Source organism: Trichophyton rubrum, assembly GCF_000151425.1.
Source record: "Trichophyton rubrum CBS 118892 genomic scaffold supercont2.3, whole genome shotgun sequence".
In the NCBI taxonomy this organism is placed as follows: Eukaryota; Fungi; Ascomycota; class Eurotiomycetes; order Onygenales; family Arthrodermataceae; genus Trichophyton; species Trichophyton rubrum.
In genome coordinates this window covers 323,452-349,690 of record NW_003456426.1, presented here as the reverse complement: position 1 = coordinate 349,690, position 26,239 = coordinate 323,452, and the positions used below count along the sequence as shown (strand labels likewise).

Sequence of the window (26,239 nt, the reverse complement as noted above, 5' to 3'; positions counted from 1 at the left end):
TTCATATAACACCTCCAAAAAAGGAATAAAAAAGGGCGCCCCCTGTCAAATGTCTTATTGTCCCCGTTGGTCGACCCACACCCACCTGTTTTCTTTATTTTTCGCTTCAGCTGGGAGGGGAGCCTAGCCTGGGAATGCGGCTGACGGGGGTTGTTGTTGTTGTTGTGGTTATCCAGCAGCCTGGCCGTGGGCTTATCATCGATCACAGGCCATTCGCCTCTTCTTCGTTTGTTTCGTCCAAGCGGGGGGTGGGGAGGAGGAGGAAGAACTCACTTGATGTAGAAGCACCATCTCCAGGTGACTCTGTCAGTAAAAGCACCGCCCATGAGAGGCCCGATGATAGAGGCGATGCCGAAGATGGAGCCCATCATGCCGACATAGACGGGACGCTTCCTCAGGGGCACGACCTGCGCAATGACGACGGTGGTGCCCGAGAAGATGCCCGCTGAGCCTGTGCCGGCAATGGCACGGCCGACGATGAAGGCGGTCGAGTTGGGGGCTGCACCGCAGAGGGCGGAGCCGACCTCGAAGATGACGATGGCGCTGAGCAGCACAAACTTGGTCGAGTAGAAGGTGTACACCTTGCCCCAGGTGAGCTGGGTGGCACAGCTGGTGATGAGATAGGCGCTGGCGTACCAGTTGATGTCGGTCAGGGCGTGGAACTGGTTGGCAATCTCAGGCACCGCAGTCGCAATGATAGTCCGATCCTACAGCCGTCAGCAACTGCGCGATGCATGAAGCAGCTGAATAACACCTTACCAGGGCAACGAGGAAGAGAGACATGAGCACGGCGACCATGATGACGACCAGACGGGCGCCGCTGGTGTAGCTGCTGTCGTCCCCCCCCTGACCGTCCGGCTTCTTCTCGTCCACCATCTTCTCCGTCGCGGGCTGCTGCGAGCTGGCCTCGGACGACTCCTTCTTGACGTCCTCGACCGGAGGCTTCTCGTCTTCCTTCATCTTGAGCGTTGTGGTGGCTGCTGGTGATGGCTGCTCGCTGCTGTTCAGGGGTAACTAGTTGCTCTGCGGCCATCCTGCCTGCGCAGCCAGATATATATATATATATATATCAGTATATCAGTATATACAGCACCTCGGGGCCTGGCGTATGATCGCCGCCGCCCTCGAACAAAGGATCCTCAACCGAACCGGGACCGTCCCTTGCGTTTCTTTGCTCTGCTCGCGCTTCTTATTTCTCTTCTTTTCTTTTTTCTCTACGCCCTGGCTTGCTCTGTTTCGTTGCTTTTTCGCCGGGACCGAGCCAGCCAGCGCACCGACGGGACCGAGTGATCGCCCGGGGATGCGAGACAGGGCTCCGTTAAGTAACGAAGAGAAGGATAGACGGTCGATATCAGAAGCGGCCGCTGCATGTAAAGTATAGCGAGCGAGAAAAAAGAGAGAGAGAGGGAGAGAGACGATGGCAGACAGCATGCACCCCGGAGGCCTCCCGCGCATCACCCGCAACCACTCGTGCTTCTCCTGCCAGCAGCGCAAGGTGCGGTGCGACGGGCAGCAGCCATGCTCGTCCTGCCGCCGCAACAGGATCGAGTGCGTCCCCGGCAGGCGGACGAAGCCTTCGATGCATCGGCGGGAGGCCAGCAGGGCGGCGGCGGCGGCAAGCGAGCGTCTGGTGCGCCGGCTGCGGTGCTGCGAGGAGGCCCTGAAGGCGCACGGCATCCAGGTCGACGACGAGCAGCCCGGCGAGACGACTTCGCGGGAGCTTCTGCTGCCTTCGCGGGCGCCTCCCCAGGGCCAGATGATAGTCAGGTCGGCGGGCTCGCGCTATGTTGAGAAGTAAGTCCAGATATATAGAATGTGTCTCGGTTCAGGGGCTGACTTGTGCCTGCAGCTGGCTGTGGAAGGGGTTGTCAGACGAGGTAAATACGGCCCGCCTTCATGCATAGAAGTGCAGTATGGAGATGTGAGAGACGTCTAACGGGAATAGCTGCAAGATCCGGAGGTTCTGGACGCAGACGAGGAGTCGCAGTTCGACCTCGAGCAGCCAGAGAGCGAGCCCCTGAGCCTGTTCGGCGACGCTCGCTACCTCGACCTCCACGGGCTTCACCCGCCGGCGCCGCAGCTCTTCCAGCTGTGGCAGATCTATCTGAACAATGTCAACCCGATAGTCAAGCTCTTCCACTCGCAGACGATGCAGCGGATGGTGCTCGATGCGGCCGCGGACCTGGGCAACGTCTCCCGCAGCACCGAGGCGCAGCTCTTCGCCATCTACACGGCGGCGGTGACCTCGACCGACGAGGAGACCTGTCTGAGGCTGCTGGGCGAGTCCAGGACCGCCCTTCTCAGCCGTTTCTCCAGGGCGACCAAGCAGGCCCTGAACAACGCCGAGTTCCTGCGGTCGACCAATATCTGCACCCTGCAGGCCCTCACTCTCTACCTGGTAACTCCCGCTACTCTACTCATTAACTAGTTACTGATATTGGTGTGATGCTAACGGCTGCAGTTGGCGACTCGGCATACATATGAACCGCATACGCTGTGGCTGTTTACCGGCATTGCCTCTCGCACGGCCAGGGCCATGGGCCTGCACCGCGAGGCCAGTCTCAGGGGCTTCTCCGTCTTCGAGCAGGAGAACCGCCGGCGGCTCTGGTGGCAGATTCTCATCCTCGACAGCCGCTCAGCACAGCTGTCAGGCGTCGCCGTGAACCCGGACTCGTATCTCTTCTGGGACACCCGCTGTCCGCTCAACCTGAACGACAGCGACCTCGTCCCATCCATGCGAGAGCTGCCCGCCGAGTACGACGGACCAACCGAGATGCTCTTCTGCCGCATCCGGTTCGAGGTCGGCGAGTACATGCGCAAGCTCAAGGCCCTCGAGCACCGTCATGCAGAAGACAGCAGTGCCGTGCGTCTTGCGGAGGAGAGCCAGCTGATAGACGAGCTCGAGACCCGGCTGGAGGAGCGGTACCTCAAGAAATGCGATCCCTCCATCCCCTTTCACCTGCTGGCCCTCTATCTAGGCCGATCCTCCGTCTGCCAGATGCGCCTCTCCCTGCACACTCGACAGTGGTACTCGAGCAGGGGGTCGACCCTCTCCGCGGCAGAGAAGGACCAGGTCTTCAGTCTCGGGCTGGAGATCATAGGATACGACAATCTTGCATACTCGAACAAGGCCCTGCAGCCGTATCGCTGGCACGTCGCCATGGCCTTCCCGTTCGAGGCCCTCATCCTCGTCCTCACCGAGCTGCTGGCCCGCTTCGAGGGGGACCTGGTCCGCCAGGCATGGGAGAGAGTCAACCAGCTCTACGCTGACCACCCGGAGATCATCACCGCCGCAAGAACAAACACCCTCGTCTCTGCCCTCGTCAGTCTGACCACCAGGGCGTGGGACAAGCTCTCATCCGTAACCCAGACCTCCTCGCATCTTCTCCAGCACGCAACCGAGCCCGCATCTGTAGCTAAACTCCGCAGCACTCGCAGGGATTGGCGCCCGTCTTCTCCCTCTGCCCAGGTGTCTCCCGTGCTCGACGAGTACCTCTCTCCCGCTGCTGCTGCTGTTGCAGCCGTCCGGGATACGGGGGGAGATCTTGTCCTCTCTGGCACCGCCGAGGAGCCTCCCGTCGACATATCGCAGATTGACTGGAACTACTGGCAGGCCTTGATAGAGGGGGAGGGCGCCCCTTTCCAGCGGTAGCCCAGCCGTACTTTTTCTCCACCAGCTAGTTACTCCATTATTGCCAGTTACTATCAATAGAAATGACATAGATTTTCAAATTTAATACTGGGCCACGAATCGGGAATAACGGAAGTTTAACCAGCTGTCCAGGCCTACTAAATTATGTAAATAACAATAACTGCCTCAAGGATCCTACAGAGTCTTGTAGTTCTACTTCCTGGCTCTGCCCCGAGCCAACTTCCACTCCGCCAATGCTTATAACTGGCATTGCTCTCTGCCAATATAAGCCCAGAAGTGGACATTTCAACAGCAGGGCGCTCCTCGGGACCGAATTTGTTGGTTTCCCGACAGACCCAACACGCTAATGCTTTGTGTCCGGTTGGTTGCCACCCGTACGGTGGTACAGAGATGTATATCTATATCTAGTCACTACCGTCCCCGTTTGGTTGTCAAGCCCCAGGCATACAAACATAGAACCAGCTATATACGGACAATTCACATCGACAAGCCGTCCAGCATGCTCACCTTGGCCCCTTTTTCCTCCACAGCGGAGCACCGCCAGGAACCGACCCCATTTGACCCTGCTATCGACGCTCAGGGGGCAGAACCAATTATCCAGACACTCAAGTCTTTGGACAGCTCTCTAAAGCTCTATACCCGCTCATCTCCTCACTACGAGTGCCTCCGTGGCTGTTTCAACAAGCTCGTCACCGCCCGGCCGCTGGTGATTTGCAGACCTGTTACTGTCGAGCAGGTACAGCTGATTGTTCGGGCTGTCAGTGACCTGGCCAATGGCGATGGATGCCCACCGCTCGCAATCCGTGGAGGCGGCCATGACGTCTGGGGCCGCGGATGCATTGCTGACAGCGTCACTATCGACGTCCGAGAGCTGGATACGGCAACGCTGGCTGAAGACAAACAGTCCGTGACCGTCGGAGGGGGGATTCTGTCTGGCAGCCTTGTGGGATTCCTCAACACCCACGGTCTTTGCACGTCCAATGGGACTGCCGCCGATGTTGGATGGACCGGATGGGCCGTCTGGGGAGGGTACGGCCCTTTCAACGACTATCTTGGACTGGGTGTAGACAATATCCTCGCTGCCAAAGTGGTCCTGGCAGACAGCACATTGGCCGAAGCAAAGCCTGAATCTGATCTGCTCTGGGCCATCCGAGGAGCCGGAGGAAACTTCGGAGCCATTGTCGAGGTCACGGTCAAGGTATACCATATACCGACTATCCTGGGGGGGTTCATCGTGTTCAAGTGGGAGGAGACCAGGCAGGCCTTGTACAGACTTCAGGAGCTGCTTGATAAAGGCGTTCCGGATGCATTGGGTATCCAAATCGGCTTCAACAGATCTAAAATCGGGCTAGGTATGAGCTTCATCTATACCTGGGCTGATTCTGGCAACCTTGACGAAGGGAAAAAGTGGCTGGAAACACTCAAGCAGCTGGCCACCGTCGTCGTAGATACAACAACTGAGAGTGAGTTCCCCCTCGTTCATGTTGTTGATCATACCATAGCTGAAGTGCTAAACAAACGATCTATATAGCGACGTTCAAGGATTTCCAAGCCATGACAACGAAGCCATTCAAGGATCCCACCAATGTCTGTTCACGTTCTGTCTCTATTCCTCGATTCACCCCGGAAACCGTTGAAGTACTACTCAAATATATAGAGGCCATCCCTATGGGCGGCCGGTACAATGTACTTTCTCACGTCGGCCATGGGAAAGGGACACAGCCGAACAGCACAACATGCTTTGGCACGCGCGAGCCACATATCCTGTTCCATATCAATGCACCCGTGGCCGACGGAGCTGACAGCATTGGAAAAGCCCAGTCTTGGGTTGACGGCTTGATGGCGGATATCAAGGGTACCGGGCAAGCTCTTAAGCCTGTCTATGTTAGTTTCATGGGTACGGATGAAGAAACGCACGATAGCTTCGGACGAAACTGGAAGCGGCTTCAGGAGTTGAAAGGAAGCTTGGATAAGAAGAACTTGTTTCGTTTTGCTCAACCAATGCTGGGAAAGATGTAGTTTGTAAATATATTATCTCTAGGAGCACGTACACACTCAATGTGACGCTATCATAATTGTAAATTCTATTATGTCTCTTAAATTTAATCCAGGGCCTTTATATAATAATCAACTAAGATGTTCCCTTGCAGCTCTCACGGCTGCCCGCAGCCGGCTTCGCAAAAACGCCTCCAACGCCAGGTGCAACTTGTCCTCACTGTCCTCGTTGACAAGGCCGTGAGGCCCATATTTCGAAGGTCCATCATTGCGGTTACAGTAGGTACGCGCAAATGCGTCTATGACTTCTTTCACTTTCGTCAGCTCTGTTTGTATTAATTGTGCAACCATGCGCTCTGAGTGTTCATGATCAAGTGCGTATGCTCCCATACGGATGGATGGAATGAATACCCAGTCAAAGAAAGGGGACGATGATGCATTGGAGTTCATGGTTGTGGCCGTCGATCCGGCAGAGGTACTGCTCGATGAAGTTGAAGCATTGCTTGCTGTTGCCGCGCTGGAAATACTGCAGCCACTGCTGCTACGCTCAAGGCTGGCTTCGTACCAGGAGAGCACACGGGAGCATACAGCAGTTACCAAGAAGACAAGCTCTGCCTTGACCGTGCATGGGCATTGTAAAATCGTAAGCATGTCGTCGAGAGCGGCACGGTTATCTCTCAGGATAATTTCAAAGCTGCGGGATCCGCGCCTAGGGGCCTGGCTCGACCGGGATGATAATATTGGGGTCGCAGTGCCTGAAGTACCTGAGACTGAAGAAGTCGCCGCCGCTATCATGGCAGCTGCAGCAGTGGAGGTATTATTAGACGCTAAAGAACAAGGTATCATAGGGATGTCAAGTTTTTGAATGGTGGAAGTAGCTAGTTCGGAGCATTGATGGCCGTAGCTACTACTGCTGGTGGTGTTTTCATCAAATCTGGCGTGTGATAATGGTGACTGAGGCGACTTTGCGCCTTCGCCTCGGTTAAATCGGGGTAGGAAATGAGGGTCTAGATCGTAAAAAGGGCCGGGTTGTTCAAATTGCCACGCTAGATGGGGTGGTTCATCAAAGGTCGGTATCAGGCCGCCCCAAGGGCTGTCGACATCGGCTGGGAACATGCTTTGCTCCGAAAATGCCTGGTGAGAGTCTGCCGCTATTGGTGTTCTGTCAAAATCCATGTCGAAACCATGGACATGATCCCGCGTTTTGTCGTCATGGTTGATGTTGTGATTTCCAAGTTCGTTGTGATGAAGGCTGTTCATGACATGACTGTCATGGCTGCCAATTGGTTTATTGAAGGAGGTCTCCCTAGACAAGTTGTTTCTTCGAGGGGATTCTACCATTGATTCTTGTAACGGCCTCCTCCGTACTCTTTGCGATGGGCTGTATATACAACTAACACCCTGATGAATGCATCGTTGGCATTTCGGCTGCTCCTTGCTGCAGCGCACTTTCGATCTCGAGCAATTGTCACAGCTGGCTCGGATATTGTCCAACCTCCTCGCAGGCACAGGATGTGGAGAAGTACGACCTGCCGCTGCAGTTGACTCCATTGCAATTGTTTGATGCTCGGCGGCGCTTGGTGGTGAATATCGTGCAACGTTTGACCCCTATCCGTTTGCTTGTCTGCCTTCTGAAGTAGAGAAAGAAAAACCCTTGCAGTCTCAATACTCATTGAGAGAGAGGTATCTTGGTGCAGAACTCAAGAACTTATATGTATAACGAGATACGAGCTCCTTCGTATCTGTTTGTCTTTCCCGCCCAGTACTTCAGAGCCATTTCTGGGGGGTGGCGCGTATTGAACATACGTTGTCGAATAAACTATAAGTGTATAATTGTAATGCATTGGGGATCAGACCAAGCCGCATGTTCCGTGGCCCTTTCATTAGATCCCGGCTGCGCCGTGGAAGCCACCCTCGAAATGATCTCGGTCCCGCCCGTCCCCAGCGTGAGGATTCTCGTGGGTCGGGTGATCCAAGGCTGAAGGAAGAGGCAATAAAACGCGGTCTCGCGCCCATTATCGAGATTGCAGTAGCTTTTCATCGTGGATTTCCTGCATCACCTATCGGCCTTTGACGCACTACAGCCCTTTTTTTTTTTTTTTTTTTTTTCAGATGCTTTTTAACTGCTATCGTCTGCTGCTGTTGATGAAGTTTGATACGAAGTTTCGTCCTTTGGACTTATATTTAGAGTTTTTTATTTGCAACTTTAATTTTCTTAAGGTTTGATTTATAATAAACGCTAGTTCTATCACGTGATGCTATCAGCTAAGCCATGCGTAAAAAGGGGGCCTTGAGAAAGGGGTTGTTGATTCTCAATATTATCCATAATTCAAGGGGGAATAGAGCACAGGAGGAAATTTTTTGGGTGGAGGCATTTCGCCGCTCCAAAAGGAATATGAGTATGAAGGAATACCGGTGTATAAGGCACAAGAGACCATGTTCACTCTACTAGCTGGAGGATGCCCGGCTCCTCCTCATCCTGTTTTATATGCCTACATTGAAGGCGCTACAATATCAGCAAGGTATGAAGAAAGCTGAATATTGGGACATATGTGGATAATAGCGCGGAAAAAGTGAGTGGGTTTTGTGGTCTCAATACAGGTTCCCGAACAATATACGAGCATTGCATTAAATGCGTATGCCAGATACATATGGCGTGCTGCTACCTATATATAACACTCTGCGCAAGTAATTGCAAACTGGTGTGTGTTGTGTACACATGTTTAAGGACCAGCGTATATCGCGCTTTAGGGCAAAGTATGGGTGTAGGGTACATCGGGACAGAGGAGAATATGGCATGCAAGCTGCTGTCTGGTTTTGATAACAATTATTGGGCAAAGCTTATGTACCCTCGCTTCCCTGCCAATGGCGATCATCCTGGACCGACCACCACGAATAGGAAGAATACGAGGCATGCCCATCCAGACTTTCACCAGGATCTCCACATAGACGGAGAATATTGTGTCGAATAACAAGGTATCCTAGTACCTGCTCATGGCTAATATCATCTCTATTGGTAGATTTGCAAACACTCAGGAAGACACCTTCAGGAGGTATGGGGAAGATGTGCCTGATATTTTGATTGTGTATTTTAAGTCTAGGCTTTCGTCTTTGGTATCGCCAGGGGACCCCCGCTTAGTGGCTTTTAGGACAAGAAGAGCTAAAAGACTTCTTTCACCTCGGCGGCACATTCTACTAAGAAAGGTAAGGCTTATCAAAGCTTGACCAATCTACAGGACATCAGCCTAATGTATCCCACTCTTGGCTATAGTTGTAGCTAGGAGGAATGCCGTCAAACGTATCCCGAAGTGTGAAGTTAGCCTCAAATCCTGAAGGACGGAAGATATGAGTATAGACCGGACAGCAAGGTATGAGATATTCTTTCCCGTCGACATGCATAATCGTTGCAGATTTTCAGCTCAGCATCCAGGGAATAAACCACGTTGATACCACGTTGACACCACACGTCCTGCATGCTTGTGGTTGGTGTTGCCAGAAAGTTCGGGAAACAGATGTGGAGCCAAGATCTTACGGTGGAGAAATGCTTCAGATGTAACAGTGATCCCTGCTCGCTAAGTGAAGGTTCGTGTACGATGTTTGGCTGGACACGGGGGGGGGGGTTAGGTTCTTATAGGTTTACAGATAGCGAGAAATTTCAAGAAGAGTGCTCTCTACCCATCTGAGTATCAAAGGCGACAGGATCACGCATTCTGATCGGTGGCAACCCAGCAGCACATCGGCACTTCATAGAAGACCTAACTTACTAGCTGCCTGGCTTCAGAATTGCATTGTATAACGACTGCTTATAGAGTACCGTCCGTCATTTTTTTTTTTTTTTTTTTTTTCAGGAGCAACCTGAATATCCCCCTTCATTCTATATCATTTTAGGGCAATATGATTGGACATATAGTAGACCTTCAGGGGCTGATCATCACTTCAAGATATGCTCTAAGATGGTCACAAGGAGACTATTTGAGAAGTCCGTTGCAAAAAGCTCCTTAACTCTCTCATGTCAGATACGTTTGGGACCGAACTCAAAGTTGGATAACTCGTGTTTTCTATGCACGTATCTTTGGCTTGTCAGAACAAAAATTTCTTTAAAACCCCATATTTCCAGTTAAGACCTTCGACGAAAGCTTACCCAGTGCCCCAGGTTGAGTGAGGCACTAACTAGCGGAGGCGCCAGCCACATGTCATTCGGGGTGTTATGCCAGAGTCTTCCCATAGCAATGAAGGGGGAGTCATACTCCTTAGCAAAAGATAGTGCCTCATTCTGCGGGTCACGAAGACCGGGCACGAATCAACATCATCTCGACAACTGCTTCGCGTGGCTTGGCTCGGGCCAAACAAAATTAGCTTTAAGCTGGTGGAACCTCGGGTGGGCTGATTAAGCTTATTCCATGCTCCTTGCCTCAGGGGGGCCGGCCGGGCTCGTTTCGTGAACCAAGGGAAGTCCGACCCCGTTTTGAAAGAGGAGAAAGACTTGAAGGAGAAGGAGAGAAATACTTACATGGCCGGGCGGGTAAGCCGATATGGCGGCTTGATAGTCCTTCGTAACTAACAGCTGGCACAATATATTATGCTCAGTGAAGGCGATGATAAGCCAGCAGCTCACGAGACAATAATAAGACATATATATAGGCGTCGAGATATGCCTTTTTGAACCAGCCCAGTAGGCGGGGCCATGGGCTTTTTCGCGGTAACTCAAACGCCCCATTTTCCATCATTGTGAGAGCATCACCAGCATCATAGTACAGACAGAATAATGTCCATTTATTCGGTCGACAAGATAGAAAAAAAGAAAAGAAAAGTTAGAATGCTGACTAAGCAGAGCACAAACCTCTCCTTGAGTTAAGGTTTTGAAATGCCAAGAAAGTATATGATTCAGCCTCTGAGTCTTGGCATTCTCGTTTAATACACCGGCTTTTTTTTTTTTTTCATTTTTTCTCTTTCCACAACGCCGAATCGTTATCAAGACTCCAGATACCGGCGAGTGCCATCCTCGTTCTTTAATTCCGTTAACCCATTGTGTTCCAAACTCCCGAAGAGTTTCTCAGTAGTGGACATCGAACCAGTTATACCCGGTGCGTCAGCCTGGATACCCACCCGGCCGGCCGTCCAATCACTCCCGATTCCCTGCACCTTGCTTGATCCTCCTGACCCAGCGTAGGATGAGCTCAGCAACACCATGATTCCATTTGAAAATGCTGCTTGAATGGTGCAGGGAATAAGTGACGAGGGCTATCCCAAAAAGGACGTTTTATGGCTGTTTGTTCGCAATACCGGGCAAACCCGGTAGTATCATTCTTTAAAACTGTTCACTGGGCGATTCCATATCTGCAATATCTCTATACAGCTAAGCTATACAACTCTCAGGGGCTGTCATTGGTTCATAGCCCCCTTGAGAACGAGATTACTAACGACAGGAATCAGCCGCAGAGGAGAAGAATCTACAGACCTCGGATATCTCACGAATTCTTTCATCATGAGATGATATGATATTTTGGCATTTTGCGAAGACAACAGCATCCTTCTAGGCTTGGAAATTCGGCAGGTGACAGCTTCTAGTTTCTTACAACTATCTAATACAGACACTCCAAAACACCACTGACCCACCGAATGTGGAATCTTTCTATCGCCTTGATTTCCTCCAACTGCTTCACGATCATGACCTGTATGGAAACTGGAATATCCGAATAATCATTCATGAATGGGGCTTGGAATACGTTCCTTGTCACTAGATATTCAATGTCCTGACGACCTGGCCTAGGTTTCGGAGCACAGCCGCCGGGCTGACTCCTTCAAGGCGTTAATTCAGGGTGATAATATCATTTGATCCCATTTTCCTGAGAGAAATCTTGCTTTCCTTCAGGATATGATAATGAAAACTGTTACCACGATACCCTGCGTCTCAAAGGATCGTTGTCATGATTTGCTGGTCGACTCCAGCAAGGGTTCAGTGGTTATGAATCATATCACAAGACGTCATATTCAATTGACGCGTTGCTTAATTTACTATCGTGCAGGCAGTAATGTTTCAGTCTGTGGTTTAGTGCTAGTATGGGAATAAAACATGCGTCTTTCCTCTTCGGACTAGGGTTGGTGATCTTCGCGGTTACGGGGAAAAAAAGGGTGTTTCCAGCCATAAATTTCGCCAAGGGGTTGTTGATCCGAGGATTTGGAGCGTTATTAACATCATGAAGATCTACCTAGTGCTTGTTTTCACGTCAGAAAACGACGGAACAAATCAAAATGCAGTTGACCAGCACGAAGCAGCCCTTTTAAAGGAATACATACTCCAAAATTCCCAGAAGACAATCGCTTCTCGGATACGTCAATATCTATACCTCAACATGTACGGAGTACCGATAAGTCATTTTCCTCCCCACGGAATTAATGATAAACCGGACAAACCGTACGGACTAAAACGGCCGATACCGTGAAGGAATTTGGATGATAAGCAGTAATCAAACTTTATCTCAAGAGCAGAAAGAGGATCTTGCCGTGGCGGGATTTGACACCTCCTGAACTGCCTTTTACGTGCTTTAGAGGGTTTGATACCGACATTCTGGAATCGTTGGACGGAATATGGCACTAAAAGAACATTATTTCAGCTGAGGCTCCAAGTCCGGTGCTATCCGGCTTTGCTCAAAAACGATGTAAGCCACACTATGTCGTGTCCAATGTCATCACCTATGAATCCAATAGTAAGGAGGGACATTACTATTTGAACTGTTGACCAGATTTATTGCAGACTCTGTTATCTTCATTTCTCGATATATCTAACGATGGAATATGAAATCTAGCCATGTATACACACAAGAGTTTTTATATGTTAAAATATTTGCACTTCAAGTAGTCTCGAAACTGCTTGTGCTAGAAAGCAGTGGATGGCCTGCGGTACGTAACTAATAACTATACTTATACTGCTCCACCCAGTTGCTTTTAGAGTAGAATAGACTGAGCATCGGTAATACCACTATCATAATCGCTGGCCTGGGAAAACGAGCCGAAGACTCGAACGGAGGACAAGATTGGGGCTCTAACAGCGGCATCCATCTTTTACCACCACTGGGAGTAACTTCCGCCGTATTCTGAAGGGTATCTTCTTCAACGGCCTAGCGGGTGTATACCCGAATGTCGTGTAGTCCATGCCCTCACCTGCCCAGGTATCAATGGGCTCAAATTCGAATACAGACAGCATTGTAGCCGCTATATTAAGGATTGCATGGGTAGCAAAATGACGGCCTGGGCATGCATTGTGGCCCATTCCAAAGGGGAAGAACGTGCCATCCAGTCCCTTCAATGAAAATTCTGGGTCTTTTTCAGATTCAGGGAAAGACTTTCCTTCCCTTGCCGCCCTCTCATACGGACAAACAAGGAATCGTTCCGGCCAGAACTCTTCCACAGGATGTTCCTGTGCGCCAGGCCGAGATTCCCAGAGACCCGGGTTGTTGTGGACACCCCATGAGGATGAAAGGATGACGGAACCCTTAGGAAACATATATTCTCCTATTTGGCAGTCTTCACGAACGGTGCGTGCTGTGAAACTGGTCACTTGAGTCCGTAGAACTTCATGATATGTAGACTGAAGAAAAGGGGTCTTTGCTAGAATATGTGTATTGAAACGAGGGAGGATGTCTCCTGGTTGTGAGGGCAGCCTTGCGTTATCAAATGCTTTCATAAAACGTTCCCGTAAGCTAGGAGAGTTTAGAATTCTTTGGACTAGCCAAAAGCCGACAGGAATGAGGTTATCGTTGCATCTAGGCCAAACTTAGTCCTAGAGACCCATTATATATAATCATGAAGGGTTGGGATGGGTTACTTACGCCCAGAGAATACCTAGATCAGCACCTGCACGAGCCTGGTCGTTACAGTATTCGGGGAAACGACTATACATATCATCTCTATCTCGCATAATCTTGAATCCCCAAGTTTCATCCCAAAGCAATGATTCAGGGTAGTCTTTGTCCACTGAGTCTTGGATGGCATTTTTCTTCCACTCTATAAGAGCTTTGATGCATCTATCGCGAGCATTGACACCTTCAGGCCTAAATAATCGAGCAATACCTAGGTTGAGGTAATGAATGTTGAGATCAAAAGTCCAGAATTCGTTGACGAAGTCGGAGTTCATTCCAACGAGACGAGGGCCACAGAGAGCATTCATCATGGCTGTAGAGGTAAGGTTTTGAATAAAATGAAATAAATCAGGTAGTTCGACCCATTGCTCTCCTATCCCATTAGAAAGGATCAACTTCTCCATGAAGTTGGTAAACTGAAGAACAAACATATGTATACCGGATGGAGACGTTAATAGGTTAAATGTCGTTTCATGCTGCATTCTTACGATGCGTCTCTCTGGTGGTAGAGAGCTTCCAGGTAACGGCCGGAGAGCAGACCCAGAGTTGTCATTGCCTAGTACTTGAGCAGCGCTCTTAGGGAGATCAAGAACCTTTAAAGCAAAATCACCCCGCAGAGCACCTTCTGTGAATATGTGAGGCTTGTTGGCAATTTTCTTGACAATTTCGGGTGAATTTATAAGAAACAGGTCGGTTCCACATATGTTAAAATGGATGGGGGTTGTAGTCTTGCGATATGGCCTGTAGTTAATGATTAGCATGTATGAATCTATGGGCGGTCATAATGATTACTCACTCGAACATTGAGTGCAGTTCAGCTCCTCCTCGAAGGAAGGACAGAGAGTGTCCAATGTAAGGCACCTTAGACCAGCCCAATGGAGGTATCTTAATAGAAACCCTTAGTGCAATCCACCTTTGTACGAGGTATAGTAGATAGAGTGGTAGGAGAATGCATAATGCGAACTCTGTCCATCCAAGTCTAGAGAGCATTCTTGTCCAAAGTGTTGAAGGTTCAATATACATGTACCAACTCTAGCCAAGGGAGACAGAGAGTCTAAAAAATGGTAATTAACTTGGGGGTATTCTCTTGAGGACCGGCGTATATGAGTGCTTTAATAAAGCCATTATCTGCGGAAAACAGGCAGTAGAATACCAAGGCTAGGAATACTGTAGGCGAGAAATACTAGACGAGTCAGGGTCAGGGATAATGAGAGAAGTATGCGACTCGGTGCTCTCTGGCTTCTAACTTATTGCAACAGCGACCCAGTCAGCATGTTCATAGAATAGGCACGGAGCTGATACATGACGTTTGTAGACAGTAAGTCCGGGAGAGGCAGGGTAAGGTAGTCAGGGCGATGGCTGTGGGGGCTATAGATGGTCATGGCCCCCTCAGCCTTAGCCATGCAGGTTGCACCCGTCTTCTCAGCCTTGTCACCTGGAGTGTAATAAGCATGGCGATCAGCGGCTCATGGCGGTAGGTTAAATTATAAATATCGAACACTGGACGGGGGCCGAGAGGAGATCAAGACCCTGTATCTCAAACCACAGATCGGACATACAGTCAGCGAGAGATTGTTATCAAAAACTAAAAGTCCAAACTACCACCACAATGCTCGAACCACTTGCTATGATACAGCCAACCAGCAGTCAATGGATGTGCTATCTCCTGGCATACTGCGGCATCCTCGGGCTCGTCCATTATCTGCAGCTGGAGATGGTGAAAGGACAGAAGGAATCAGCAAAGACGAGGGGCGAACAAGTAGTGATCTAAAGTAAGTAATTCTCAACACTCAGCTTTGGCAAGGAAACTGACGATGTCCAAGGGATGCCGCTATTGCTTGCTAACATCGTGTTTCGGTTATTGAGTTCCCGCCTGTGCTGAAGGATTCACCATCCCGGCCTCGCAACGTCATTTGATATCCCCCTGATGCGGGGCAGCACCTCGTGGAAGTCATTGTTGAGCGATGCTGGGCCCCATGTGGGCAGATCCATGAATGTTTCTCTTTTCTTTTTCTTTTGGTTAATGAGCGATGTGATATGATGGAGGCGTATGGAGTTTTTGGGCAACTTGTGCAGTTATATGGAACAACTCGTATGTAGGAGTGGCATTATGTTTCAATCAGCGCCGATGAATGAATTGTGAACATGTATGAAAGCATCTCGACAGACATTGGGGGCGACAGTTAGGCAGGAATAGTTACCTCTCTTCCCATTGGATTGCATAGCGAGACTGCAAGGCTGAGAGATTCGTTAGTTATGGTTTGCCATGCCATGCCATCCAGAGTGACATGGACATGTTTCCCCAATGCAAAACAGAACCTGGGAAGAGCATATAATTGGTGGACTCAGAGAGGTTTCCATCAGCGAGCTTAAGCGCTGCCAGAGAGGTGCAGAAATGCGCAGAGAATAATATATTTCGTTGTTTAACACGGGATAGATTAAACGCATCTTCGTTCCGACATCCATGCAGAGATGCATCTCTTCGCGTTTTGAGCCCATGCTTCATGCCCATGAAGAAGTCAGAGCCCCAATTGCAAGGCTGTGACACCAAAAGAGGTTGCTGCAGGGCAGCTCTCCAGCTCATCGCGCCCGAGTACCCGAGATGGACGGAAGGATGAGACTCAGATCCGGATGACTACTTCTGTTCCGCATGTATATAAGGGCTAGAGAAGAGCCATTGAAGATGCTACGCCGGGCCCTTTTGATAATCCTTGCAAGAAACGATGTCTTGAATCTCCCATCTTCGCCGCCATGGAATCGCGCGATCTCAGTGCTCTGTGGATGCTGCCGGCCGGCCCTCCACCGCCGGGCGTGGAGTCCAACTTCGTGAATCCTCCAAGCCTGGCTATGCCGATAGTCATTGTGAATGCGATCTCGCTAGCTCTGATGATGGTCGCAGTGACGGCCAGGTTCATTGCAAAGAGCCGTTATTCTCAGCAGCGCTGGGACTTGTCTGATGGTGAGCATCATTTTGGCCCCCAAAACTGAATTATCCCTTTGTCATGGTTCGTATCTTGCTGATGTTTTGGATAAGTGTTTTGTGTGTTGGCGACGGTTCGTATACACATAACTACTGTGGCTGATGCACGAAGCCAGCCTTGCGATGCTAATCATTATGATGTAGATGGGTTCAATAGCCCACTCAGCCTTGACCATTCACAGTATATACCTTGTTTCTCCATGGACGTGGCGTAGAGGCTTACCTGTGCATTAGACACCACTGTCAACTATGGGAGGCACATGTGGGATATCCCAGCGTTGAGTCTCACAGTGTCGAGGACCAAAGTGAGCCACTCTCATTTATTTTTGGACATAACCTAGCGGGCTGCCACATACTAACAGGAATAGCAATATGCTGCCGTCGACATCATCTATATCTTGACGAGCTTCTTCATCAAGATATCAATCCTTCTGCTGCTCAACCAGCTTTTTCATGTCATAAGGCAACTCCGCCTGTTGATTTACATCGGCATAGTGATTATATCGATTGTAACCATCCCATATTTGGCAATATCTATCATCCGCGTGTCGAGATGCAACGGTATCAATGCCCTGGGTATTATGATATGCAGCAACAAGGTAGTGAGCACGACAAACCTCGTCTTTGGGTTGTGGAATGTCCTTAGCGATTTCTATATCCTCGCAATTCCTATCAGCCAGATCCAGGGCTTGAAAATGCCAAATAAGAGGAAGATAGGAGTCCTGACCCTCTTCCTTACTGGATTCATGTACGAACTACCGCGTTATTCGACACTGCTAGAGGTGGGCCTATGCTGATCGCGTTTTTAGTGCGTGTTCGATGAGCATAGTCCGACTGGTTATCATTATAGCCAAGTTCAACAAGAAAGACACGATATACACGGGTGCCTCTTTATCGCCGTACAGGTTTGTTCCCATCCATTTCATTTTGGTTGATGCATTATGCATAACAGCTACTGACTGGTCTGTAGCGCTGTTGAGATGAAGTTGGCGATAATCTGCAGCTGCGTCATTTTCTTTCCTGCTTTCTTCCGGCAAAGAAAGACAAAAGGTCTAGCAACGCAAGGAAGCTCGTTCTGAAGCCTGGTAGCTAGATGATATGCTATGATTGTATAGACTTGTAAATAAATTAACAGGGGACACAGAAGAAAGCTGCATCCCTGAGTAACGACTCTCCTATCGTATAGATGATTTTAATATGAACCAAGTTCCGGAACCCCAGGGTAGATCAATCCTTTGCAGTCATAATATTCCACAGCATGGTCCGTATGTTGTGGTTAGTGGAAGCAGGGATCCTGGGTTCTTTGTCCGTTCGTTAGCCAACTATAAATACAGAGCCTGCCCGCCTGTTGTTGGTCAATAGTCTTCAAGACACATCATCACATTACTTCAGGTCTTAAATACCACCGACAAAGTTTATAGAGTTATTATGATGGATCCAGTTCTGGTGATAGGAGGATGTGGCGGGTTGGGCCATACCATCGTTAAACAGCTGCTGGAAAAAGGAGACGCATCAAACGTGACGGTGTTTGACATTGAGATGAAGAGAAACGTCTTGGATGGGGCCAGGTACATCAAGGGAAGCATAGGCAGCAAGGAAGACATCCAGAGAGCCTTGCAACAGGTCAAGCCTCGTACCATCTTCCACTCAGCCTCGCCTCTGCTCATGCAGCAGAAGAATACCCAGCGTCTCTACGAGAAGATAAACGTCGAGGGCAACCGATATCTACTAGATGCCATCCAGGAGGTGCAGTCCGTTAGAGCTTTGGTCTACACATCCAGCTCCTCCGTTATCCACAATGGCTTTTCCGACATCATAGAGGCCACCGAAGACCTACCCAGAGTCTTTTATCCAGAACAGCCAGAGTACTACTCGCACACCAAAGCACTGGCGGAGGAGATGGTAGTTGCAGCCAACAGAACTAATGGTTTGCTGACGGTAATCCTGCGAGGTACAACTCTTTTCGGCGAAGGGGACACTATGACAATTCCTCGCATGGTCGATAACGCAAAGACCGGCCGGAACAAGGTTAGAGTCGGCGACGGGAAGAACCTGTTTGATTTTACGTATCTGGGCAACTGTGCCTACGCCCATGTTCTAGCCGCCAAGGCACTGGTCGAGATTGATCCGGCTGCGCCGCCACCACCGGCCGACAAGCGGGTTGACGGGGAGGTCTTTGTGGTGACCAACGACGAGCATATATCATTCTGGGAGTTTGTCTATGCCGTGGGTGACGCAGCTGGCTATCCCACAAAACGAGAGGAGATCTGGCAGGTCCCAGCTGCCCTCTTCTTTGCCGTTGTCGTCGTGGTCGAGTGGGCTGTCTGGGCCATCAGCCTAGGTAGGAGAGAGTCGAGTCTCAACCGCAAGATGGTTCGCTACCTGTCCATGACGCGAACATTCGACATTTCGAAGATCAAGACCCGGCTGGGCTATCGTCCGCTGGTGGGCATGCAGGAGGCCATGAAGCGGAGTGTTGATGCCTACATGAAGGAGCAGTCCACTCAGTCATGACATCATTTTGTTATCTTCTTCAATTATACGTCTCCCACACCCTTTGTCGCCTGTAGAATGATAATATCAGTACTCTGTCAAGTTTATTCTGTTCAATCGTAGGTTATCGGCCGGTCAATTCGAGGCTGAAATAGTTGTTGTTGTTGACGTCTTGGAAGTCGAAGTTTGGAGTCGAAGTTCTGTCTTTTGCACGTGATGAGGATTTCAATTAGATTACATAAGAATCTTACATAATCACAAGGCTCGAAATTCTTCCGTGAACTTATCAGGTGACCTATCATATCGGCCACGTGACGCCGGCTAACGTCGGTCTGCGAGTCCCGCCTTTCCCAGCGCCGCAGCCGAAACGGGCAAAAAAGCGACTTCTCGACATTTCGACTTCCACGACTTCCACCAGCAACACAACAACACGCATCATCACGCAACGTCTCGAGCTTGCCGCTGCAGACGCCGACCTCACTGCTGGCCGCCAATTGAGCTATACCCAGGCACACGCCCGCCACAGACGCAGCACGGACGGACGGACATTGGACAGATACGCCGTCTAAGCAGAGACCAGATATAGATTCGGCATGGCCTCCCGAACAGCCGTGAGACGGCTCCTGTCAAGAGCACAGCCAGGCAATGCCCGTCTATACTCGTCCCACGCCCCCGGGGCGACAATGAATGTGCCCGTTAACTACGCAGCCACGCCGCTGCTGCACCACGCTCCCTCTTCTCTCTCCTCGAACAAAGAGCTGCCGGCCAACGCTCCCACCAAGCGCCTGAACCTATACCAGTCCATCAACTCGGCTCTGCGGACTGCCCTGGCTGCTGACGAGCGAGTGCTGCTGTTCGGCGAAGATGTTGCCTTTGGTGGTGTCTTCCGCTGCTCGGTCGACCTGCAGACCGAGTTCGGCTCCGAGCGAGTCTTCAACACACCGCTGACAGAGCAAGGAATCGTCGGATTTGGCATTGGAGCCGCCGCTGAAGGGCTCAAGCCTGTAGCCGAGATTCAGTTTGCGGATTACGTCTTCCCGGCCTTTGACCAGATTGTCAACGAGGCGGCCAAGTTCAGGTACCGTGAGGGCAGCACCGGCGGCCACGTTGGCGGGCTTGTCATCCGAATGCCGTGCGGTGGTGTTGGCCACGGTGCTCTGTACCACTCCCAGTCCCCCGAGGCTCTCTTTACCCATGTTCCCGGCATGCGTGTTGTCATTCCCCGTTCCCCGACGCAGGCCAAGGGTCTCCTGCTCAATGCTATCCTGAACTGCAACGACCCGGTCATCTTCATGGAGCCCAAGATTCTGTACCGTGCTGCAGTCGAGCATGTCCCAACTGAGTCGTATACTTTGCCTCTTGACAAGGCGGACGTTATTAAGCAGGGGGCTGATGTTACTGTCATCTCTTACGGCCAGCCACTCTATCTCTGCAGCCAAGCCATTGCTGCCGCTGAAAAGGACTTCAAGGGCGCTACCGTTGAACTCATTGACCTCCGTTGCGTCTACCCCTGGGATCGCGAGACGGTGCTCAACAGCGTGCGCAAGACCGGTCGTGCCATCGTCGTGCACGAGTCCATGATGAACGGAGGTGTCGGTGCCGAGGTAGCTGCCAGTATCCAGGAAGGCGCTTTCTTGAGTCTCGAGGCTCCTGTCAAGCGTGTTACCGGCTGGGATATCCACACAGGACTTATCTACGAACGTTTCAACATGCCAGACGTTACCAGTAAGCCTCTCTATAGTAGCAACGTTGTCTTAGCTACATCATTAACTATACCTTCCATGTAATGCTAACCATTGATTTCTGTAGGAATCTACGACGCCATCAAGGAGGCCCTCCACTACTGATTCTAGCCCTCCAATCACCACTTTCGATTACCTCCATGCCGTTGGCACACTAACTTCGACATCCCTTTGCTTTCCTCCCCCTTTTTCCCCCAGATGGGACCTTCCCCCATATCACGTGATTATTCAAGTCACATGATCATATCAACTCCAGACGTCACTCCATCCCCCTTTTCCTCCTGGATAGTGGATGGCATCTCCTTTCTCCTTGATGTTTGCCCAGTGACATTTCAGAAAGGCCCCTAGCAGTATAGAGTCATCTATCTTCAATGACAAGATGCTTGCCCGAGCGCAGGTGCAGCTGGCAGCATGTTTTATGCCATGCATAGTTCCCATCTTCCATTCCCTCCATTTTTCTGTTTGCTCTAAAAAGAACTTATTTTTGCTTCTTATTACGCACTACACGTTGCAATGTATACATCGTCCAAGAATTGTTGGATATTTGGCTTTGATCTTGCCAGAAGTACAAGATGGCAGATGTATAGACTTTGACCTAGACTATAAGAAATATACGAGCGTTAGATGCTGTCAAAGCTGTTGTTCTCTCTTCCTCACTACAAAGCCATTGTCTAGGTAACTAAGCCTTTGTTTGTTTGGCTAGCGCGTCTTTGTCTCGCTTCACTGTCATCAGCTTTGTGGGGTTTGATATCAACAAACCAAAGCCCCATCAAATATCAAATCAACATCCAGATCAGATCAACAAGATCAGATCAACCAAATCAAATCAACTAGATCAAGTCAGCTAGATCAGATCAACTAGATCAGATCACCGTATCACGTCAAGGAGTATCACCATCGTAGCCTCGTAGCCATGGCATCAGCGTGTCCTGCTGCCAAATCTCACTTGCTGTCCTGTCCTCGCCGCCGTCCTGCGCTAGTAGCCTGTCCTGCTCTCGCTAATCACGCTCTTCAACAGACACAAAGTGAGAGAAGTGAAAGTTCTTTCTTTGTTTCCTGCGTTGCTAGCGCAACAGTCACTGTCCTCGCCAGATCACCAAGCCGGGTATAAATATCTCTCCTCTCTACCTCCCACCCCCCTTTCCTCTCTCCTTTTCTTCTTCTTCTTCTCCGAGCAAGTCTTTTGTCACCTCTCATTACCATCACAGCCACGATCATATCGACCATCTCGAACCACCTCGACGACCTTCACACTCTCACGCCTCCTCCTGTGCTCCTTGAAACGCCCTCAAAAGCTATCAAGTCGTAGCCCCTTTTCTCTCCTCGCTCGGTATCAAACACCTCCCACTTGATATCGAATCAAAACAAAAGACTTCTCCTCCACGAAAGCTCGCTGAAGAGCCTTGCCAACCAAGAGTCGACCCTAGTCGACTCTCTCTTCGCGTTTTCGTGCGCGTCTTCGACTGTTCCCTCTGTCGTCGACCCTCCTTTTCCTCGACTCCTTACTCTCGACAACCAAAACACCACTGCTCCAACTTGAGCAGCTCCCTCACGCGCTTGTATCTTCCTGATATCAAGACGTCGAGGTCGTAGTTCCCTGTTCGACAGTGCCAGAGACTACCGAGTCTTGAGAAGAAAGAAGTTCGATCCCGTTCGTTCTTCTTTTTCGTAGTCCCTCTCTCTCAACGAACGACCCCCTTTTCAGCCATCCAGCCAGTCAATCATCCAACAGCAATGCCATACAAGATGTCTCCCCTGGCCATCTTGTGTGTGCTGGTCACGATGGTAGCGTGGTCCCTGCTCGCTACCATCGTCGAAAGCGTCGAGCTTGCCGCCGACGTTGACAACGACCTCCTGTTCCTGGTCTGGGACAACCCCCTGTTCTCGGGCTCGCTCGTGGACTACGCGACAATCTGCCCAACGGTTTTCAGCGCCCTCGTCCTCGCTGCATACGCCATGTGCAGCGGTTCCAGCACCGTCGACCTGCTTGTGCGTGCCTCCCGTGGTGTCATCCGTGGCATCACGGGCTCGCCATTCTGGCACGCACTCGTCAAGGGAGACCTGCTGGGGTTGGTAGTCCTCGCTCTGGGGACTACCTTCGACATGACGCTGTCGCTGGTCCGTCCTCAATGGGCCGACCGCATATACGCCGATCTTGCCATCCATCAGGATGTGCCAGTCGTCGTCGCGGTTCTCGTGAGTTACCCCCCCTTCTCTGCCTCATTCTTGCATGTTTTGATTTTTGATATCTCGTCCTACCCCTTGCCATTACCATATTGAACAAGCGTTATTCTAATTGGTATATAGCTTCCGTCCGCGCTTATGGTAGGCTGCTTAATTGCAGCTCCATCATTGCTTGCCTACGGGTCCGGAATGCTTGGTGTATTCATGGACAACTCCGGTGCGCAGTCCCCAAGATGCCACAATCTTGAATACCTAGGCGTTCCGGTCCCGTACTCCGGGCAACGCGATGTCGCTTTCCGACGTCTCTTTTGCGAGGGAGAGCTCGCCGGATTCGAACTCGCGGAATGGTGGGAGGAATTTGTAGAGACCCAGCTCTATGTAAGTGGCCCCTGAGCAGCCCCCTGAATACCCAACATAAAAAATATGCAAACCAATGCTAATGGGGTATATAGAACTGGGAGATGTTCCAACTCGTTGCCTTTACCACGGTATTGGCTGTCGTTGCCATCTTTTTCATTGCGGAATGGGCCTTCATCGAAATCCAGCGTGACAGCACCTGTGTCGCCTGGCTCGACACCCTAACCTCCGCCCCAACGACAGACAATGGCGATACCGTTGCCAACGAAGTTGGAACACCCGTCGAATCCCGGCCATCTGGCACCCATCACAGCGCCGACCAGATCACCGTCAGCACGACCAAGGATGCCGCCACCAGCACTGACGCCGACAACAACCTGGCTGTGATGGACCAGATGGCGTCCCGTATCAGGGACCTCGAGCGTGTCAACAGCACTTCAACCACGACTGTCACTCGCCTCCAGGCTGAGACCTACGACTTGGCCTACGAACTGATGACCAAGAACCAGTCTCTGTTGACCACGCAAGAGGAATGTGCCAACCTTGAGTCACTCCTGGCCCAGCAAAGAGAGCTGCAAAACACCAATGAGGCCAGGATGACGAACCTGCAGCGGCAAATAGCAGCTCTCGTATCATCCAACAACGCTCTACAGGAGCAGGTTGCTGCACAGTCCCTGCAACTTCAAAAACAAGCGGCCCAACAGCTTGTTGCGGCAACCATTGTCACGCCGGTCGAAGCACCGGTTGTCACCACTCCCGTCCAGGAGTTGGAGGCACCAGTCGCCGAGGCTTCCGTGATGATGGTCGATTCCCGGCCACAGCCAACCGAGTACCACCACCACCACTACCACCATGAGGCCCTGCGTTCCGACAAACACCTGGCGGCGCTGCTCAGACGCCAACTCCAGCAAGCACGCCGCCAGAGACGCAACCTCATCGCCGGGAACTCGAAATGCCGCGAGCAGCTGTCCGCTAAGGAACGCGCCACGGACGATGCGGCCATGGCTCTGGAGGCCGAGCAGAAAGCTGTCAGCCAACTGAAGGAGCGCAACGAGGCCCAACTTCGAACGATTGCCGCTCTGGAAATGGAAAACAACGAGCGGGATGCCGAAGTCGCTGACTTCGAGAAACAGCACGATGCATACGTGGCTGACCTCAAGCAGCGACTTGCGGACCAGACCGCCGTTGTTGAAAGTTTCTGGGGCAAGGCGCGGGAGAAGGACGGCCAAATTGCCGCACTGGAGGAAAAGCTGCGCAGCCAAAGCGAAGCCATCCAGGACAAGGACTCTAAAGTCGACGTGACAGAGTCCATGTATCAAGCGTTCCTTGAAGAACGGGACGAGATATCGAGAGAGGATAAGAAGATCCAAAGACAGAGAACTTATCAGAAAAAGGATAGAAATCAGAGGCTCAGGAAGAGCAGGACCCCTCTCTCTCTCAGAGCTCGAGCAGAGCAAACAGAAGCTCGAGCAGACCACAAAGGACTACAATGTCCAGAGAGCGCAGGTTCTCAAAAATGCCAACACCATTGAGAAACTGCGCCGCCGGGTTCAGCAAGAGGGACAAGCAACCCAAGGAGGCCAGCCAGTCCCTCGAGGAGCACCACAGCCAACTAACGAGGAGCCGCGCGAGAAGCCGGCTGCCTCTGGTGCTTCTCAACCTCCTCCAGCCTCTTCCTGAACCCGGCGGAGTCCTCAACCCCCAGAGCCCCGGTAAAGAGACAGCCAACGACAATTGATCACGGACACCGCCATCGCCTTCCCCTTGACCACTTTTTTTTGCTCTTGCCACTGCCACTGTCGACGGCCACCAGACAATCACCGCCTCCAGCTACCAGCAGGGTCTCCTTCTGCTTTGCCCGAGTCTTCGGACTCTGGGTGATGAGAAGTTGTTCCCCTTTCCCCTGGAGAAGCAGAGCAAAGGCGACATCGACAATTTTGGCGACCCCGATCAATGCTCTTTATCGGTCTCGTGTTGGCTTGTTAATTTTACATCACCGGATGTACCAGCACGAGATCTGGACCTTATCCTCCTTCTTGATATCAGGAACTTACATAATAGTGGAGAAGTTGCAGCAAGATATACCACAAATACATGCATGGCTGTGACGAAGCCAATGTATGGATATCCTTCTGTGGTATAAAGGCAAGTGACTCTCCTTTCGAAAGTATCACCAGCGTACAGACGCACACTTCGCCTTCAGCAACAACTGCACTTTGGCAACTCAGGTCAACCTGTTTTCCAGTCGAGTCGATTCACCCATACAGCTTCGCATGTAGATGCAAGCTGCGATACCCAGCATTCGACTCGCGCGCCTACACACTGGAGATAGAAAGACCCTCGTCGCTGAGCAGCGCCTTCGATCGATACAAAGTCTTTGGTCCACCTTCATATACATACGCATCGCCGCCAGTTTACCTAGCCTCACATTTACCTAGCGATGATGACTAAGACCAAGGCGCTGCTCGCCGAGATACCCCGGGACAAGGAAAGAATCAAGAGCACACACCTCCATAAAAGAATGACTCGACAGATCTTCGCCTGCAGCCAGCATATTAACCAGCCAGGTCGACAGATAGATCCGGGCTCTTTGATTTCCTACCTTGTCCCGTCGGGTTGCCACTGTAAGTTCCTCCGGGACATTCGACGGGAACCACCAGGGAGAGATGACGGGCACACGGACAGACAAACAGCATGGACAGCGGCACGAGATGTGAGAGATCCTGTGCCGCCAACGCGACCCCTTCCAGCACAGCGTCATTGGCGTCGATATTCAACATATCAACATCGACTTTTGCCTGCAAAAGTTGACCTGACGTCCACTTTAGCTTCGACGCTGACTCAGCCACTGCCAACTATGACTAAGCACTTCTGCCTGCATCGCGATCTTCGATCTGATGCAAGAAAAGCAAAGAAAAGAAAAAAAAAAAACGAAGACGCAGCAGAAGAAAAGCAAGCAAACAAGCAGAAGCAGGAC

The 26,239-nt window shown here is 50.9% G+C and overlaps 11 protein-coding genes across 12 annotated transcripts in view; 6 read left to right on the top strand and 5 right to left on the bottom strand.

Annotated features, from left to right (window-relative positions):
* The window catches only part of TERG_02844 (uncharacterized protein), a gene marked incomplete at both ends in the record, with an annotated part of 2,123 nt that extends 1,163 nt beyond the window's left edge, over positions 1-960 (bottom strand). The window contains 2 exons of the mRNA XM_003235744.1: positions 274-707; positions 760-960. Of these exons, the coding sequence (XP_003235792.1) occupies positions 274-707; positions 760-960 (635 nt within the window). The remainder of the gene's footprint in view (positions 1-273; positions 708-759) is intronic.
* Positions 961-1,392: 432 nt separating this feature from the next.
* TERG_02843 (uncharacterized protein) lies at positions 1,393-2,478 on the top strand. The gene is made up of 3 exons (XM_047747974.1): positions 1,393-1,794; positions 1,850-1,877; positions 1,946-2,478. The coding sequence occupies exons 1-3, from the start codon at positions 1,418-1,420 to the stop codon at positions 2,426-2,428; spliced, it is 888 nt and encodes a 295-aa protein (XP_047603946.1). The 5' UTR covers positions 1,393-1,417; the 3' UTR covers positions 2,429-2,478.
* Positions 2,479-3,235: 757 nt separating this feature from the next.
* Positions 3,236-3,732, bottom strand: TERG_11910 (uncharacterized protein). The gene has a single exon (XM_047750950.1). The coding sequence runs from the start codon at positions 3,719-3,721 to the stop codon at positions 3,356-3,358; it is 366 nt and encodes a 121-aa protein (XP_047605754.1). The 5' UTR covers positions 3,722-3,732; the 3' UTR covers positions 3,236-3,355.
* A 266-nt stretch (positions 3,733-3,998) lies between these two features.
* Positions 3,999-5,671, top strand: TERG_02842 (uncharacterized protein; the record flags this gene model as incomplete). Its single annotated transcript, XM_003235742.1, has 2 exons — positions 3,999-5,115; positions 5,184-5,671. The coding sequence occupies 2 exons, from the start codon at positions 3,999-4,001 to the stop codon at positions 5,669-5,671; spliced, it is 1,605 nt and encodes a 534-aa protein (XP_003235790.1).
* Positions 5,672-5,779: 108 nt separating this feature from the next.
* TERG_02841 (uncharacterized protein) lies at positions 5,780-7,198 on the bottom strand (the record flags this gene model as incomplete). Its single annotated transcript, XM_047747973.1, has 1 exon — positions 5,780-7,198. The coding sequence occupies one exon, from the start codon at positions 7,196-7,198 to the stop codon at positions 5,780-5,782; it is 1,419 nt and encodes a 472-aa protein (XP_047603945.1).
* Positions 7,199-10,611: 3,413 nt separating this feature from the next.
* Positions 10,612-15,466, bottom strand: TERG_02839 (uncharacterized protein). Of its 2 annotated transcripts, XM_047747972.1 has the most exons (2): positions 14,303-15,466; positions 10,612-14,247 (listed from the first exon to the last, which is right to left on the bottom strand). In XM_047747972.1, the coding sequence occupies exons 1-2, from the start codon at positions 14,527-14,529 to the stop codon at positions 13,473-13,475; spliced, it is 1,002 nt and encodes a 333-aa protein (XP_047603944.1). In that variant the 5' UTR covers positions 14,530-15,466; the 3' UTR covers positions 10,612-13,472. The 2 variants fall into 2 exon arrangements, with proteins under 2 accessions (XP_047603944.1, XP_047605753.1); XM_047749460.1 differs by having other exon boundaries at positions 10,612-15,466.
* Positions 15,467-15,522: 56 nt separating this feature from the next.
* On the bottom strand, positions 15,523-16,228 carry TERG_11909 (uncharacterized protein). The gene has a single exon (XM_047750949.1). It carries the CDS (start codon positions 16,088-16,090, stop codon positions 15,761-15,763), a length of 330 nt encoding a protein of 109 aa, XP_047605752.1. The 5' UTR covers positions 16,091-16,228; the 3' UTR covers positions 15,523-15,760.
* Positions 16,229-16,257: 29 nt separating this feature from the next.
* Positions 16,258-17,283, top strand: TERG_02838 (uncharacterized protein; the record flags this gene model as incomplete). Its single annotated transcript, XM_003235738.2, has 5 exons — positions 16,258-16,465; positions 16,541-16,560; positions 16,631-16,667; positions 16,721-16,791; positions 16,855-17,283. The coding sequence occupies 5 exons, from the start codon at positions 16,258-16,260 to the stop codon at positions 17,281-17,283; spliced, it is 765 nt and encodes a 254-aa protein (XP_003235786.2).
* Positions 17,284-17,917: 634 nt separating this feature from the next.
* TERG_02837 (uncharacterized protein) lies at positions 17,918-19,000 on the top strand (the record flags this gene model as incomplete). The annotated part of the gene is made up of 1 exon (XM_003235737.2): positions 17,918-19,000. The coding sequence occupies one exon, from the start codon at positions 17,918-17,920 to the stop codon at positions 18,998-19,000; it is 1,083 nt and encodes a 360-aa protein (XP_003235785.2).
* Positions 19,001-19,572: 572 nt separating this feature from the next.
* TERG_02836 (uncharacterized protein) lies at positions 19,573-20,826 on the top strand (the record flags this gene model as incomplete). Its single annotated transcript, XM_003235736.1, has 2 exons — positions 19,573-20,704; positions 20,789-20,826. 2 exons carry the CDS (start codon positions 19,573-19,575, stop codon positions 20,824-20,826), a joined length of 1,170 nt encoding a protein of 389 aa, XP_003235784.1.
* Positions 20,827-22,503: 1,677 nt separating this feature from the next.
* On the top strand, positions 22,504-24,942 carry TERG_02835 (uncharacterized protein; the record flags this gene model as incomplete). Its single annotated transcript, XM_003235735.2, has 4 exons — positions 22,504-22,917; positions 23,029-23,283; positions 23,358-24,574; positions 24,657-24,942. 4 exons carry the CDS (start codon positions 22,504-22,506, stop codon positions 24,940-24,942), a joined length of 2,172 nt encoding a protein of 723 aa, XP_003235783.2.
* Between the last annotated feature and the right edge of the window lie 1,297 nt (positions 24,943-26,239).